Genomic DNA, 17,020 nt, shown 5'->3' on the forward strand with positions numbered 1-17,020 from the left:
TCAAAAAACTTAAGCATAAATGTATGAAAACAATGAATATCCTCAAGGTACTCATTTACCAATCCTATGGGGTTGACAAATAACTCCTACTACGGCTCTATACTGCTTTAGTTGGTTCTCGTTTAGACTATGGCAGTGTGGTATATGGGTCGGCGACTAAAACAGCGTTGCGAATGCTTGACCCAGTGCTGCACTTGGGGCTACGGCTTGGGTCGGGTGCTTTTCGCACTAGCCCTGTCGAGAGTGTATGTCGAGTGTAATAAGTGGAGCCTTGAGAACCAACGGACGTACACAGACTTACTTTATGCTTTTACGATTTCATCGCTGAATAACCATCCTTTTTATCCTGTCTTTAACAACACATCCACATCTGTGCTGTTTGTAAATCATCCATCCGTTCCTCGGCCCTTTTCACTTCGAGTGAGAGAGCGAGCCTCGGATCTCAGCGCTTCGTTTTTAGATGTGTACAGGTCACCCTTTTTAAACATTTTACTGCCTTGGCAAGTTCGCCCTGTGTCCTGTGACCTTTCTTTTATAACACTTGACAAAAATCGGGTTCCGCGAGCTGCAATACTGCAGCACTTTCTGTCTCTGCAGTTTAAATACCCACTTGCAGAATTTTACAGTGACGCTTCTGAAACCTCCACTATGGTCTCCTGCACTGCTCATGGTCTGAATTTCAATGCAGCCAGAAACATGAGCGTGCACACAACAATTTTTTCAGCAGAAGCGTATGGAATTTTACTGATTGTACGACACATACTTGAAATCAAATTCCGAAGTCTATCATCTACACAGATTCCTTGAGTGTTGTTCGCGCACTGTCATCGCATAAGCCCCTCAAAAACCACATATTTAATCTTGTATTCAACACCATCATGTCTGTGTATGCGCAAAAGCATCAGCTGCTTCTCTGCTGGGTCCCAGGACACGCTGGGATTGCTGGGAACGAGTTGGCAGACGAGAGGGCCGCTGCTGCTGCACTCGGGAACACTGTAGACATTACAACGATACCCTATACAGGCGTCAAGCCACACAGAAGACTACACTTGTACAGAACATGGCAAACGCACTGGAATGAACAGACAGACAACAAACTACATGTAATAAAGCCACGCTTGGGACGGTACACATCTGACTCACACAACAGACACATGGAAGTCGCCTTGGGTAGGCTGCAGATAGGGCACACCCATGCAATGCACTCGTATCTGCTGACGGGATCTTCTAGACCCCCCCGCAGGGGGCACCTTGTGTACTCAAGGTGTTTTGGTGAGTAGCGCCACCACGGTCCCGAGCTCCGCAGGGGTGCCTACTGCCATAGGCACTTGGTGACTTGCAACACCACGGACCCGAGCACATGTGGGTTGGACCCACCCACGCCCCGGCTGTGCGTGGCTGAGCCGTGTCCGGGGAAAAGGGAATCCTGGTGGCTGAGCCAAAGCCGGGGTTGTTTTGGACCTTCATGGCCCCCCGGTAGAGGCAACACACCACTTTGGCCCCTGCTTCTCGCAGACGGTGCCCCCGGTCTGACCCGCCCGGGGGGAACCAGCCAGTCGCCTTTTCCTGCCTCCCTCTCAGCTCTTTCACCTTCCTGTCTTCTTTTCTACCCCTATCCTGTCATCTCTTCTTTTCCTCATTTCCACACATTTCCAGGCGGCGAGGGTTAACCCTGGGTAAGGAATCAACCTTGAGGACTTAAACAGGGTTATAGCAGCTATGTATGGCTAACGCGCATCTAGCGCGTTCCCAGGTTGGGCTCGGTGGTGGGCGGCCAGCATAGCTGCTGAATTGATTTCACTTGTTATGGCAACAAGATTTTCTGCATCCCATGATCGTCCTCCAAAACGGGGACGCAACGAAGCGGTCCAGCAGTTTTTCACTCCTAAAAAGTCAGAAAATTTCCTAAAGTTTCACGTCATGCACTGTGAAAAAGAAGGCTTGTCAATGAGACGTCTGTCACCATTCTTGGTAGCCAAAGTTCTAACGAATGAGCTAGGCGGCGGTTATAAAGTAAGCAAGCTGGGAAGCGGTGACCTTCTCCTAGAAGTACAAGATGCAGCTCAGTGTGCCAAGTTGACGAAAATAACCACTGTTGGCGACAATCCTGTGAGCATCAGTCCCCACCGATCCATGAACACTACCAGAGGTGTTATCTCTGATGAAGACTTTCTGAACTTGTCTGAGCAAGAACTCCTGGAAGGGTTCGAGGGCCAGAATGTTGTGAATGTTCAACGAATCAAGATACGTAGAGATGGGAAGGAAATTCCGACCAAGCATGTAATCCTCACATTCTCGACCAGTGTACTGCCCGAGTCTGTCGAGGCAGGCTACGTTAAAATCCCTGTGCGTTTGTATATTCCAAACCCCCGTCGCTGCTATAAATGCCAAAGATTTGGCCATGGTTCACTGAGCTGCCGAGGCAAGGCAGCATGTCCAAAGTGTAGCCTCCCCGACCACTCGTCTGACACCTGTGAAGCTCCACTCCACTGTGTAAACTGTATGGGAGAGCACGCCGCGTACTCGCGCTTGTGCCCGCAATGGAAGAAAGAAAAAGAAATAATTGCTCTGAAGTATAAGGAAAACATTACCTTTAGGGAAGCACGACAGAGACTGTTCCTGACACACACTAGCTTTGCCGATGTAGCGCAACGGGGGGCGGCGCTACACTCGGTTCGAGTTCCCCTTGGAACCCTCCCAGTGAGGCCCCAAGGGACACCCCAAGCCCCCTCAGTGCCGGTGGCTAAGGCCACTGCACATGCCACAAAAGAAGCGTCAAGGGCTACCCCAGCACCCCTTGATGCCAACGCTAGGCCCCTTGCTGGCACTGCACTGCCGGTCCCTGCTGAGAGGCAGGCTGCCGCAACCAGCCAGCCTAGCCCTGCTGACGAGGCTTCGCAAGAAGCCATGGACACAACGCCAAGCCCTCCGTTGCGTGGTACGCCGATAGGGCGCGGCACGTCACTCGACCGTACAAAGCAAAAGACACCTAGGGTCACGGCTCCTGGGAAGGTGTCTTGAGCCTGGGAGGGTGACAGCATGGCACTTCCTTAATCCTTGCTCAGCATAAGCTGATGGTAACTGATAATGTAGTCCAATGGAACTGCAGAGGCCTCCTGAAAAACTTGGACGATATCTATGAATTGCTGTCACAACACCAAATAAGTATTATGTGTCTCCAGGAGACACACTTGAGGACGAACCAAACTAACTTCTTAAAGAACTACTCTGTATTTAGGAAGGACAGGGATGGCTGCATGCATCCCTCTGGAGGAGTTGCGATTATCGTGCAAAAATCAGTGGCATGCCAGTTCTTACCGCTACAGACCAGTTTAGAGGCTGTAGCCATACGAGCCATTATCTTTAATAGACTGGTAACAGTATGCTCACTGTACATACCTCCAGACCACGGGCTCTCCAGTATGGAGTTTGAAACATTAGTTGATCAGCTGCCAGAGCCGTATCTGATAGTTGGGGATTGTAATGCTCACCACCCACTCTGGGGTTCTGCACGCACGGATGCTAGAGGACGCCTCGTTGAAAAGTTTCTGCTATCATCTGGAGCATGCATACTTAACAAGAAAGAACCAACATATTATAACACAACACATGCCACGTACTCCTGCATAGATCTCGCCATAGCCTCTCCAGTTCTGTTTCCAGCACTCCAGTGGAAGGTCATTAATAACCTGTATGGAAGTGACCACTTTCCAGTGAGCCTCAAGCTTGTAGACAACAAACAAGACAACACTCCATGCCCACAAAAGTTCAAGGAGGAGGCCGCAGACTGGAAAAAATTCAAAGAGCTCTCTGAGTGTCACTATAACCTTGGTATTGATGAAGCTGCTGAGACTCTGACCACCCATATAATTGAAGCTGCGCTGAGGTCCATCCCCCAGACTTCTTCTAGTAGGGTTGCTAAGCCGAAACCTTGGTGGAATGATGATTGTAGGCAGGCCCGTAAGGAACAGAATAAGGCATGGGGTGTCTTGCGTAGGTGCCCAACGACTGAAAATTTGGTACTTTTCAAGCGGGCAAAGGCCAATGGCAGACGGATTCGGCGTATTGCGAAAAAAGAAAGCTGGAATCGTTTTGTGTCATCAATCACATCATATACTGACACGCGGAAAGTATGGAGGAGAATTAAAGCACTCCGAGGAAGTAACACTCTTACGTACCCTTTGGTCAGCACAAGTGGAGACACTTTACAAGACCAAGCGAATGCTCTAGGCAAGCATTTTGAGTATGTATCAAGCTCAGCTCACTATTCAAATAACTTCCTGAGACACAAGAATGCAGAGGAACGGAAGATTGTACGTGACAAACGGCAGTCTGAGGTAGGGTATAATTGCCCCTTCACTATGCAGGAGCTTAAAGTGGCGCTCACTACTTGTGGTAAATCATCACCAGGTCGAGACCGAATAACATACACCATGATTAAGCACCTGCACGACGACACGCTAGAAGCGCTCTTACTGTTGTTTAACAAGATCTGGCGTGCAGGGCAATTTCCAAAAGTGTGGAAAGAAGCTATTGTGGTGCCGATTCTAAAGGAGGGGAAAGATCCATCACTTGCAACTAGTTTCAGACCGGTCGCTTTAACCAGTTGCTTATGCAAGGTCTTCGAAAAAATGATTAACCGTCGCCTTATCTATTTTCTTGAGTACCATGGTATTATAGACAATCGCCAGGCGGGATTTCGCTCTGGTAGATCGACAGCAGACCACCTAGTGGCTATTGAATCCTACATCAGGGATGCATTTGTTCATAAGCAGCATTGTTTATCAGTTTTCTTTGACCTCCAGAAAGCTTACGACACAGCCTGGCGTTACGGTATTCTTTGCGATCTTCGCCGCCTTGGAGTTTGTGGAAACATGCTGAACAGTTTGAAAGATTACCTTTCGGAGCGCACCTTTCAGGTTAGGGTTGGAAATGTCCTCTCGAGGATGTTCGTCCAAGAAAATGGAGTGCCGCAGGGTGGTGTGCTCAGCTGCACCCTTTTTATTGTTAAAATGAATTCCTTAGGAATTGCACTGCCTCGCTCCATATCCTACTCGCTATATGTTGATGATGTGCACATTGCATTTAAATCATGTAATATGTCCATTTGTGAGAGGCAAATCCAACTAGCTGCAAACAAACTTACAAAATGGGCAGATGAGAATGGCTTCTGTTTTAACCCAGAAAAAAGCACGTGTGTGGTCTTCTCTAGGCAGCGTGGTATCCGCCCAGATCCTGTTATTAAACTCAATGAAACACCCATAGCAGTAAAAAAGGAGCACAAGTTCCTTGGGGTTGTGCTTGATGACAAACTTTCATTCATTGCACACCTCAAACGCCTTAAAGTTAAATGTTTGGATACAGTCAGGATCCTGAAAGTCCTCTCACACCAGTCTTGGGGTACTGACACAAAGTGCCTATTGGCCTTATTCAATAGCCTTGTGAGGTCCCGCATCGACTACGGGTGTCTTGTTTATCAATCTGCCGCGAGAACAGCACTAAAGATGTTAGACCCTGTCTACCATCTTGGCCTTCGTCTGGCTACAGGCGCTTTCCGAACAAGCCCTGTGTTAAGCCTGTATGTGGAAGCCAATCAGTGGTCTCTTGAAACACAGCGGAAGTACACTGGGTTGAATTATGCTCTAAAAGTGACATCCTTGACCGGACACCCGAACAGCGCTCTAGGTAACCAGGCAATCAAGCTTTTTGAAAAGCGACCTGCCATGGCTGAGCCATTCCTTCTGTCGGTGAGGGCACTGGCCGCAGGCCTGGGAATATCCTTCGCTGACGCTCAGAAAACCAGCTTTGCTGACTTTGTCCCTCCATGGGATCTCTGCCCTATCTCTTATGATCTCTCTTTTATGAAGATTGACAAAAGAACCGCTCCAAAGGAATTAATTATGCAGCATTTTTTGTTTTTGCAGAACAAGTACAGAGCATCTGAGTTCTACACAGATGCATCCAAGTCAGCTGGTGCAGTATCATGTGCTGCACATGGTCCCAACTTTTCCACGTCAAAGACTATGCCTGAAGCCACATCTATATTCACTGCTGAAACACGCGGCCTTGTATTGGCTGTAGAATATATTATTGAGAACAATGTCCCAAAGTCAGTGATATTCACGGATTCTCAAAGTGCTGTGCAGGCTTTAGCGTCAGGAAAGTTACAAAAAAATCCAGTCTTTAATCAATTGCTAAAACTACTGTGCTCAGCCCACAAACAAAAACTTGAAATCACTGTCTGTTGGGTCCCAGGTCACTGCGGCATAGCCGGAAATGAGCAAGCAGACAGGAATGCTGTAACTGCAGCTCTTCGGAGTGATCTAGATATTCAAAGCGTCCCGTACGAGGATCTTAAAGCGTACGTACGTAAGAGGCTGCGAGACCAATGGCAGGAAGATTGGAATGGGGAAACAGCAAACAAATTGCACATGGTAAAACCCAAGTTAGGTAGATCGATCTGTGAGAAACGAGACAGGATCACAGAGGTTACTCTCTGTAGACTGCGCATAGGCCATACCCATGCTACACATGCGTACCTATTGAAAGGAACAGAACAGCCACGCTGCTTGAGGTGTGGAGGGTCGCTATCAGTCATTCACGTACTGGTAGAATGCAAACTACTTGAACCGCAAAGAAAGCTTCATTTTCCAGAATTGTACACACGCATGATCCCTCAACACCCATTGCTGTTTTTATCAGACGAGCCACTTTTCTCTACTAACCGTGTTTTTAAGTACCTCTCAGACGTAGATTTTTTAAGGTATGTGTCGTATCACCCGTGAGCCGAGCCACCATCGCACGCTAGGACCCGGTAGGGCCACTCATTGCTACCGCAAAGACGGGGGCAAGAGGTGCACGTAGAAAATGCCTGTCATAGTGTCAAATGTTTTTACTTGGCCATCTACACCAATTCTTGGCCCTCTACACCAACAGAAATCTGAGATACTTTTTATTATATATTCTGTACTTTATATTCTCACTTGAATAATCCTCACCATAGTACTGGCGCTCTTTGGCCTTGATGCCCTTGCGCCAAGAAAACCTAACATCATCATCATCTTCTAGACCCCAGTGCAGCAGGTGCGGAGAGGCCCTATCCGTAGTGCACATACTAATCACATGCAAGGCACTACAGACAACATATTCCCCTACATCCATCGTTGTTTCTAGGTGACGATGCCATGGTTTCCGTGAAATGTGTGTTTGAGTATTTGTCAGACGTTCAGTTTTTAAACCTCATTTCCTATCTCGCATAATCAAATCTGGCCCTATACACCAGCCATCACCATTATCTTTAAGTGATTTTACTATGTTCGGCTTACATGTTTTTATACCTAACCTTGTGTGGTAATCACTTCTCTTCATTAAATAACCTCTTCTCTGGCGCTCTTTGCCCTCGTTGGCCTTGCGCCATTAAACACTAACCATCATCATCATTTCTACCAATTTGCTTCCCCTAAAATATCCTATGTGCCTTTCGCCCATACGAAAGGGGGCATTGTGAAAAGCAAAAGCTTACCTGGCAAGTGTTAACATTGACCGAATCACTCCAGGACAGAAAAATGGGAGCAGCCTGGCATGCTTGCTATCAGCATATTCTTGCGCATCGGTGCCATGCCTCAATATTTTGCCGATCCAGTCAATGGTCACTTTTTCACTGGACCTTGCAAACAAGTGATTTTTTAACCCCATCACCTTTTCTTTCATTTTTAGTGAAAACATGAATCTGTACAACATTGCCAACCATCTATTTAAAATGTGGCCCAGCCTAGAATGACGTTGTTGCCTCGCCTGTTCCCTCCTCAGTTTAGGAGGGGCCTTTGTTGCCCAACTGTTCAGGACAGCCCGACTTTCCTGCCAGTTGGGGGAGGACTTTGTTGGCCAGCTGGTCATGACAGCTTCACTTCGCTTGGACAAGTCTGGCTAGGGGTCGTTAAACAGCAAATGCTGACTGTGCCCACTTGTGACAGTTGCCCCAGACAGACAGGTTGCCACGCTTCACAGATCATGATTGTGGGGTTGCACTCCTCTTATCGCCGGTGTAGACACGTTGAGGCAAGACCGTCTGCAGAGGCAATGCAGTCTGACCTGGAATGGCATTTTTGTCTCACCTGTCCCCTTCTAAATTGTTGAAGATTTGTGTCTGGTTGTTTAGGCACCTCTTCTTCTGGTTAGGTACTAAAGGGGCTGACAACTGAAATTGGTTGAGTATATGTTCTCTAGAATATTGCTGTGGACCCCATATGTCATTGTTTTTTCGCTAGAGCATGCAATATTTGTAAATACAATTTTAGCTCCACCAGCGTTTGAAGGCTGCACCGTCACCAGGAAAAATCCTTCCAACCATGACACTAAGCAACAACACAATCTGGGGAGGAATTATAAGTTGCATCCGCTTTAAAAATGTCCATTTTGCATGGTATAGTTTCAGTCGCAGGGCATCTCACCTATGCAAAAGATTACAAGTCAACACTCCACCTTGGTTGTTGTGCACCACACACATTTCGTCTGCCTTTAGTCAGTTTTGGCCCACTTGAAGTGGATATTTTGAAGTGAACTAAATTCAGAATTCTGCCCCTGCGTGTATTGGCACATGAGGTTTAAAGGAATGCTATATCAAAACGGGATTTCAACTGAAGCAGTGATGGGTGTCATACTTGTGACATTTTGGAAGGACACCCGGTCTGCATAAATAACATACTTCGATTAGAGCCGGCAGAGGGCTCTGCCAGTCTGTGCAGAAATCGAGGCCATCTAAGCAAAGTGAAAGGTAGCTTTTACTTGGTCAGTAAATAACCAGGTGAAGGCTGTTGCCAGTAGGGATGTTAAAAGTAATAATCTTATTGCAAAATTTGAGGTAAAGCGATAATGTTAACACCAAAGCCACTCGTAGGAATGTAGCTAGTGGCCTGAATGCAAATAACCATCTGTAAAAATATTTGCGTTTGTGTGTTTTTTTAATTATGTGAACAACCCTAAACTTGTCTCTTAGACAGCGCATCTCAATCCGAAAGCGTGGTCGCGCAGTGTGGTGCACGTAGTTCTAAAAGAGAAGCCGTGTTAGGGAGAACAAAACAAAATGCAGTCTTGCTCGTGAATGTAAAGTCTCGGGTGGCTGGGGGCGGAGATGCAGGTGCTCTTTATGCATAATCTCCGAAAATGCCATGCCCAGGGCTGACCCTGCCCACTAGCGACAGTTGCCGGAGACAACCGGGTTACTATTGCTTACAGATCATGCTTGTTAGAGCCAATCTTGTTCCTCCTCTGGTTAGGGCATGTTGATACAAGAATGCCAGCCACTTGCTCCAAGTGCAGTCTGACCTGCAGTGGCATTGTTGCGTCTTTGTTGCCTTCTAAATTTTTTAAGAAAATACATTATTAATGAGTTGTTCAGGGCAGCCTTATTTCTGGTCGTCTCATTGAAGGTCATTGGGCATGGCATTTTGTTCATTGCCTGAGAGTAATACTTACAGATCATTTGGTCCCATCTCCTCTCCCCTCTGGTTAGGACATGTTGAGACAAGAATGGGGACCACTTCTTCAAAGTTCAGTCTGGCCTGGCTGGCGTGCCATTGTTGTCTCAGCTGTTCTTTTCTAAATTTCTAAAGACCTTATTGGTCAGTTTTTGGCAGCCTTGGTTCTGTCTAACCGAAGGTCATTGGGCATAACATCTTGTTCAGGCACACATGCGAACTCTGCCCACTTACGACTATTGCCCGAGACAAAAAGGGTACTGCCCCTTACAGATCACAGTTGTTTGGTCCCGTCTCCCTCTGGCTGGAATATGGTGAGACAAGAATGCTAACCACTTGCCGTCAGATCTGACCTGGCATGCCATTGTTGTCTCAGCTGCTCTGTAAATTGTTGAAGAATTGTGGGGTGTTCAGGACAAGCCATCTTCGGGTTAAGTGTTACGAATAGTCTCGTCGAAGGTCTTTGGGCATGGCATTTTGTTCTGAGACAGCGGATCCCTGGATCTGTCTGCTCAGTTGGCAACCTTGGACAGGATTGCTGAGTGGACGAAGCCACCCTACCACAATATCAGTGTTGGCCATGCGGTGGCTTGCTGCCTCAGAGGTGATTCGCTGTGAGGCCAGAAAGGACCATTACACCTCCAGTATCGACTGAAGAAGACTCCGTGTGTGTAGAAGTTCATTCCGCTTGAGATCAGCACATTCGGTGCTTCCTGGTCTGATCAAGCTGTAGTTATTATGCATTTCACATTTGCATCCTGGTTGTTCAGTCTGTAGTCTGTACATGCACTGCCAACCCATGTACTGCCAAAAATGACCTTGTGGGTTTTTGCCACGGCAACCTTCAGCAGGGTTTTTGAGACTGAAGTAGTCTTCCATTTTCCTCTCCCCTTTTCTTTTGAGAATGGCCAATCTTATCCACGCCCTGATAATCTGTCACAGGCCAGGACTTCTGAGCCATGAAGGTGCTATTTATTTGTAACAACATGAACTTTCTACCGGCTCATGGCTGTAGAAAGGTTTTCCTGCTTTGCAAAAGTTGAGCCGAGACTGAGCTAATGCTGTTGGAAAAAACAGCCCTTCTAAGAAAGTGGCAGTGTTGCTCTCAAGTTAAATTAATTAATCTTTGTCTGGCAAATCTTTCTTGTGCATGATAGTGCAAATGTGTGTTTGCTTCTTTAAAATTCACTTGTGTTGAGTTTCTTTTTTTTTTTTTTTTTTGCCTTGCAATGCATAGCTGTGATCTGCATTACTGGTATAATAAATATCCTTCTACAAGATCACCACACTGAAATAATTTTTCAATATCTATCTATGGCTCGCACTGCAATAGAGCAACCAAATCAGGTGGCAAGTTGGGCGAGTTGGTGCTGATTCATCTCGAGAACAGGCGCGGAAAGACGTAGACTAAGAAAAGTGCGTCGTCCTCTGTAAAAGTGCGTCGTCCTGGAAAGCGCGTCGTCCTGTGTATTACTTTTCTTAGTCTACGTCTTTCCGCGCCTGTTTTCGAGACGAATCAGGTGACACTTTCAGGCTCCTCTGCCTTTGCGGTTTGTAATTGCAAACAAGGGATAGACCCTGTTTGAATGCTGAACTGTTCATGTGTTTTAGAGCTGCATGTGTGACCATTTATTGGGCATTACAAGTTTTCGGGTTACGATATAACCAGCACTACTGAAGCACAAATCTTGCATAATTTTATTTGGGATATGGAGAGGACTTAAGCCTCGAGTCTAGGGGGGAAGGCAAGGAAGATGGGGAACAGTATTTATTTAAGAAAAGCTATCAGATTCATTTGAATAAAAGAAAGTTTTTTTGTTGTTGTTGTTTTAGATGAATATCCTAGCAAAGTAGGTTCATGGCACTGTGGGTATCGGTGCAAGCTATAAATTATCTTTAGTGCACCACTCGCCATTGTTGCCTTTAAACATGACACAACTTTTGTTGAGGTTGTCGTAGTATCTGAAGTAGAGGTGAGGTTGTATCCGAGATTGATAAGCACCAAGTAATGATTTTAATGCCGGCATTGCAGCATGCAAATTTAGCATTATGTATGTTCTTCAGCTTTTATTTCCCCCCCCCCCCTTTTTTTTTTTTTTTTTTTTTTTTTATGATAGGCTGCATGTTTTATGGCTGTTCCTTCACTGCATACACTCCACCGCCGTGGTGGCTAAGGGGTTGAGGCATTGTGCTGTTGAGACCAAGGGCGCAGGTTCGATCCCCGCTGCAGTTGCGGCATTTCTGGTCGACTGAAAAGCAAAAACACCTCTGTGTTGAGATTTCGGCGCACGTCAAAGGTCCCCCGGCGGTGTCTAAATTGATCGGGAGCCCTCCACTACAGCACGTCTCGTAGCCCTGGTGTAGTTTCAGTGCGTTAAACCCTGCAATATCACTGCATGGACGCCACATAGCAGTGGGTCCTGTGGAGTGTCAAATTTTGGGGAAAAAAAAAGTGTACCACTTGCTGCACATCGTAGATACAGCTCTCAAGAGCAAAGGTAGGCTTTAACTTGTGCCTGCTTGATATTCAGTATTTCCTCCCAGAGACAGCAGATGTTTTATTGTCTGCTTGTTCACTACTCTTACTGGTTACAGTATGGATAACGGGCATCGTTAAAGTCATGTTTTGCTGTGTCAGGTTGCGTGTATGGTGATGCACATCAATTTTTTTTATGGGCAAGCAGAACAAGAAAGTTAGCGAATGTTTGAAAAAGCGGACCCTACTCTGCTGGGTTTTTGCTGCTTTTTGCCCGTAGTCTGCCTTGGGCCATAAAAATTCAATTTTCATAATCTGGTGGGATAGACCTGCATTTATTGGCACATTTAAGTTATGTGCGCTAAAATATTCTTTTAAATTATGTCTTGCTAAACTCCAGTATAATAAGGGGCTTCTATCGAATGTCAGTCTTGCCTTTATTTTCAAATTCCTCTCAAGTGTAACCTGTTTGCAGTATGAGCATCGAACTGGAGCTCCGACATTTCTATGTAACGTTCACTTTTTTGTCAGAGGGGGTTCACGGAGGAAGTAATGGTGGTTGAAATTTTATCACTGTCCCAAACATTGGTCACTGCAGTGGGAAACAACTTGCAAAGTTGTTTTTCCGCTGAGTGGTGGTGGGCCGGGGTGGTTGGTGAGCGAGCTGCTGTTGACTTGCAGCTGTGGAAGAAGTTTGGGGCGGCCAAGAACGACCCGCCGGGCCCCAACGCGGCCACCACGGTGGTGGGCGAAGAGATCCAGCTGCAGTTTGTGAGCGCCCAGGAGGAGGAGACGAGCCCCGAGGAGGACATGCTGGCCAAGCTGCGCAGCCAGAAGACCAAGATGGTCAAGTGCCGCATCTGCAAGGAGGACCACTGGACCACCCAGTGCCCCTTCAAGGACAAGGTGGCCCTGCCCGAGCACCTCAAGGAGGAGGCCAAGCCCCTGGCTTCGGCCGCCACAGCCGCGCCTGCGGAGGTTGAGGAGAAGGTCAAGTCGGGCAAGTACATCCCGCCCAGCATGCGCGAGGGCGCCAACCGGCGCGGCGAGTCCATGACCCAGTCACGCACCCGCGACGAGGCCGCCACCATCCGGGTCACCAACCTCTCCGAAGACGTGCGCGACTCCGACCTGCAGGACCTGTTCCGCCCCTTCGGCCAGATCGCCCGCATCTACCTGGCCAAGGACAAGGTCACCGGCCAGTCCAAGGTCGGTGCTGCTGGGCGAGCCTGTCTTCTTCTCCTTTCTCCTCACCTTGGGCCTGCCTGCTTGGCCACTTATTGTGTCATCAATTGAGTGATTGAAACATCCCAAGAGTATTGTGAACCCCTCTGCGTTGGTATTCATAGACTGTGCAAACGCATATTCAGCGATGTATGGGAAGGATAATCCTACCAAGAAAAGCAAAAAGTTCATGATTAGAAAGGGGTAAGACAGGGTTATTTCACCAGAATTGTTCACAGCATGTGTGGAGGGAGGGGGGTACTCGGGGAGCTTGACTGGGAAAGCGCAGGAGGTTTGCGGACGATACTGTCTTGTTGAATGGGTCTGCAGAACCCCTGCAAAAAATGCTTCACGAACTGCAGTCGCAAAGCTAGGCGGTAGCTAAAAATAAATATGAATAAATCAAAAGTAATGATAAATAAGCATGCTAAAAGCACCCTTCTTAGTCTGGAGGTAGCGAAACAGAACAAGTAGAAATAATTACCTGGGACAGGTTGTCACTGCTGATCCCAACCACGAGAAAAAAATCCGGCGCTGAATAGGAATGGACTGGGGTGCACTCGGCAAGCACTCCCAAATCATGGAAAGTAGGGCTGGGCATCGGTTAAAAATTAACCTGAATAATCGCCAGACTTTATTCAGTCAATTGATCGATTAATCTGTTGCATTTGTGAAGGAAAATAAAAAATACTTTAACAATAATATAAAAATACTATCAGTATGCTTCTAGGCTTGGTCACAGATGTTCTAGGCGAGGTGTATCGTCGTCATGGCGCTGATGTGGACGGGACGCTTATCACCATTTGTCTTTCACATCATCATCATCATCAGGACCATAGGCACTCGCCATAATTGCACGGGACCCCAATTAATCGTGGTTTACTTACACCACAGTTGGTGTATGCAGTGCTAAAGAGGTGTGAGTGCCCGCTTGCAGTTTTTTGTGCCATGTATCACTCGAAAGAAAGTAGTAGTCATTTTCCCATCTGTCTTGACTATCACCTTACGGTTTTCATCACTATAATCTCAGATCATGCTTGCATCATTTCCTGTTGTGACTTAAGGCTGGTTATTTGAACATTAGTATGATCCTCGACGTGCCCGCGCAGAATTTTGATGTGGCCCTCCTGGTTCATTTGCTCACATGACTTCAGCTGATTAAACTGTTTAAAAAAATTAATTGTGAATAAAGTGTTAATCGATTAACTGGAAGGTTGCCCACTGGAAGGTTGCCCACCCCTAATGGAAAGCAAGCTACCGCTATCAGTAAAAAGAGCAGTGTACCAATGAATCTGGCCGGCGATGACATATGAGGAAAAAACTTGGCGCCTTGCTACTCAACTGGAAAGCAAACTTAAATCTGCTCAGTGGGCCATGGAACGAAGGATACTAGGGGTAATGTTTAGGGACAGAAAATGAGTTTTCTGGATCAGGGAACTAACTCGAGTAAAAGATATAGTACAAAGCTGGCCTTGTAGTGAGGTGAGTTGACAACCGGCGGGGCCCACCAGGGTAACATAGTGGGTACTGAGAGACTGAAGTAGAAGGGGAGGCCAATAACTCAATGGAGGCAATGAAAGGAAAAATTCAGAGGCAAAGAACGGACTCTGGCAGCTCAGGAAAAGAGTGGGTGGAGGTCAGTGGGAGAGTCGCTTGTCGTGTTATCTAATCAAGAGCCCATCAATTCGCAGCTTGATATGGCAGGTGAGAAGACGAACTAATCGATTGTAGAAGACAAATGAAACAAGTTTTATGTCAATTCTGGAAACTCTATTTTTAGTAACAAATCAATCCAGAGACGTTGAACATGGTCCTATAACCAGAATCACCTGTACTTCATCCAACCTATGGCAGCAAGAGCAAGATAAAAGCTCCAAAACTTACACCAGATAAGCAATTTTGCTTATGTGGGTTGTTTCGTGCACCATTGAGTTTTGTTGCTAAAATTACTCTGGTGGCTCATTTTATCATCCCACCTGGGGTAAAGTTTTTGTTATTAATAGAGTGTGGCAGTGATGGCTGGCAATGTAATTTCTACAGAAATGTAAAGCAAAGTGTTTTTTGCGTTTGCTGGGTAATTTCATTGCTGGCACGTTGCCCTCCTCCCCTGCAGGGATTTGCGTTCATCAACTTCGTGCACCGGGAAGATGCTGCACGAGCCATTGCCAATGTCAATGGCTTTGGCTACGACAACCTCATTCTCTCTGTGGAATGGGCAAAGTAAGTGCACTGTTGCTGAGCTGCTCCTCTTGTAGCTGACTTGACCAGTGGTGCAGGATTAGCCCTAAACAAGAACAGCTGCATTAATGGGCGAGGAAAGGTTGAAGTGGCTGAAAATCATCGTTTACAGTTTAGCCTGCTTTGTTGCTTTAATTCAGTTCTGTTACTTGATAATAAGCGAGCCGTGTTCCGTCAACATGACATTGTGCTTTTCTCATCCTTTTGTGAAGCAGGGACGGGCCAATTGTTGGAAGGCTTGCATTTGTTGATGCCACAAATGGTAGAATTGTGGCACTATGCTGGTATATATAGGTGGGTAGTAATTCACTATATTTCAGTAATTCATATATAGGTGGGTAGTAATTCAATGGGTAGTAAAGTAATTCATGTGTTTAGAGCTGGAGCTTTTGGCAGGCTATTATCGTAATTGGAGGGAACAGCAAATGACCTTGCTTGTGTAGTGTGCTAACGTTAATTTAACCTGGCAGCTTGCAACTTTCATACTTTTTAATCAGATATCCATATTTCTAGCTCTTCTAGTGGATCTCAGTAAGTAGTTACGCTCAATTTTTACAATAGGTTTATGCTTTAAGGGGGGAGGTGGGGATCGGAGCAAACTTTTTTATTTTTTGACATAGAGTAATGAAATTTGGTAGGCGCATTGGAAAACACTCCAAATGGTGAATTTTGAAATTTAAGAACGATACCTTTATTAGTTTTTGTGTTACAGAGGCGTACATGTTGCCCGCTCGTGGAAAGCCTAGCAAGGTATTGACATATGGTAGGAAGTTCAAAATACTTTTGAATTGTAGTCAAAAGAACACTACAGGGTATGACATTCTTCGAATTTTTTTTTACACCCTTCATTTTTTTTTGCAGAGAACATTATTTTCACCTGTACCCAGTAGTATACAGCTGACTTTGCTGTAAATGTCACTTAAAAAATATCTAGGCCCTAAAATGAAAATCCGAGAATGTCATACCCTGCAGAACTCTTCAAGGATTGAAATAAAACTAACAGTGTCAAAATCCGTCCAGTGGTTGCCATGCTATCCTTTCCACGAGCAACGAAGAACTCGTAAAACGCACTTCTGAGAAAACGGCTCTTGAAGTTTACGAAGACTTCACGATTTTTCAAACTGTACCAGCAGCATAGTCCTTGCTGTCCTTGCTTGGGGACAACCTCAAAGACCTTTGCCCTTTGATTTGGTGAATCTGGGAGGCCTTCCTGGCCAATTGAAGGTTTTCATGTGCAGGCCTTCAGATGGCAGAAGCACCAGTTTTACACCTAGTGTAATACCAAAGTTCGCTATGGGCTACTAGGGTACCTAAACTTTACTTGATGTATGCCTCATGCATAGCTGTCTCCAAAATGAAGAGTAAGGCATGGTTTCGTTTTATATTAATGTTCCAGTAGACTTTCAGCAGATTTCTCGGTTTCATAACATTGCCAAAGCTACAGCTTAGTACATGAGGCTGTTCAGTGTCAAAAAGTTATATCTGGGCACCACAAGCATTACATGAGCTATTTGAAAGCAGAATATAGTTTTTTTACACAATTACAACATTGATTAATTTTAGCATACCATGCTCTTCACCTTCAGGAGAATCAATCATTGCAAAA

General features: G+C 46.1%; 1 protein-coding gene across 1 annotated transcript in view; it reads left to right on the forward strand.

The window, feature by feature from the left end:
* Nucleotides 1-17,020, forward strand: part of LOC144141899 (eukaryotic translation initiation factor 3 subunit G-like) — a 33,133-nt gene that overhangs the window by 10,739 nt on the left and 5,374 nt on the right. The window contains exons 5-6 of the mRNA XM_077673371.1: nt 12,634-13,161; nt 15,290-15,396. Of these exons, the coding sequence (XP_077529497.1) occupies nt 12,634-13,161; nt 15,290-15,396 (635 nt within the window). The remainder of the gene's footprint in view (nt 1-12,633; nt 13,162-15,289; nt 15,397-17,020) is intronic.

This window comes from Haemaphysalis longicornis, unplaced genomic scaffold, assembly GCF_048455015.1.
Source record: "Haemaphysalis longicornis isolate Haplotype H1 unplaced genomic scaffold, Haemaphysalis longicornis Haplotype H1 scaffold_1, whole genome shotgun sequence".
Taxonomy (NCBI): domain Eukaryota; kingdom Metazoa; phylum Arthropoda; class Arachnida; order Ixodida; family Ixodidae; genus Haemaphysalis; species Haemaphysalis longicornis.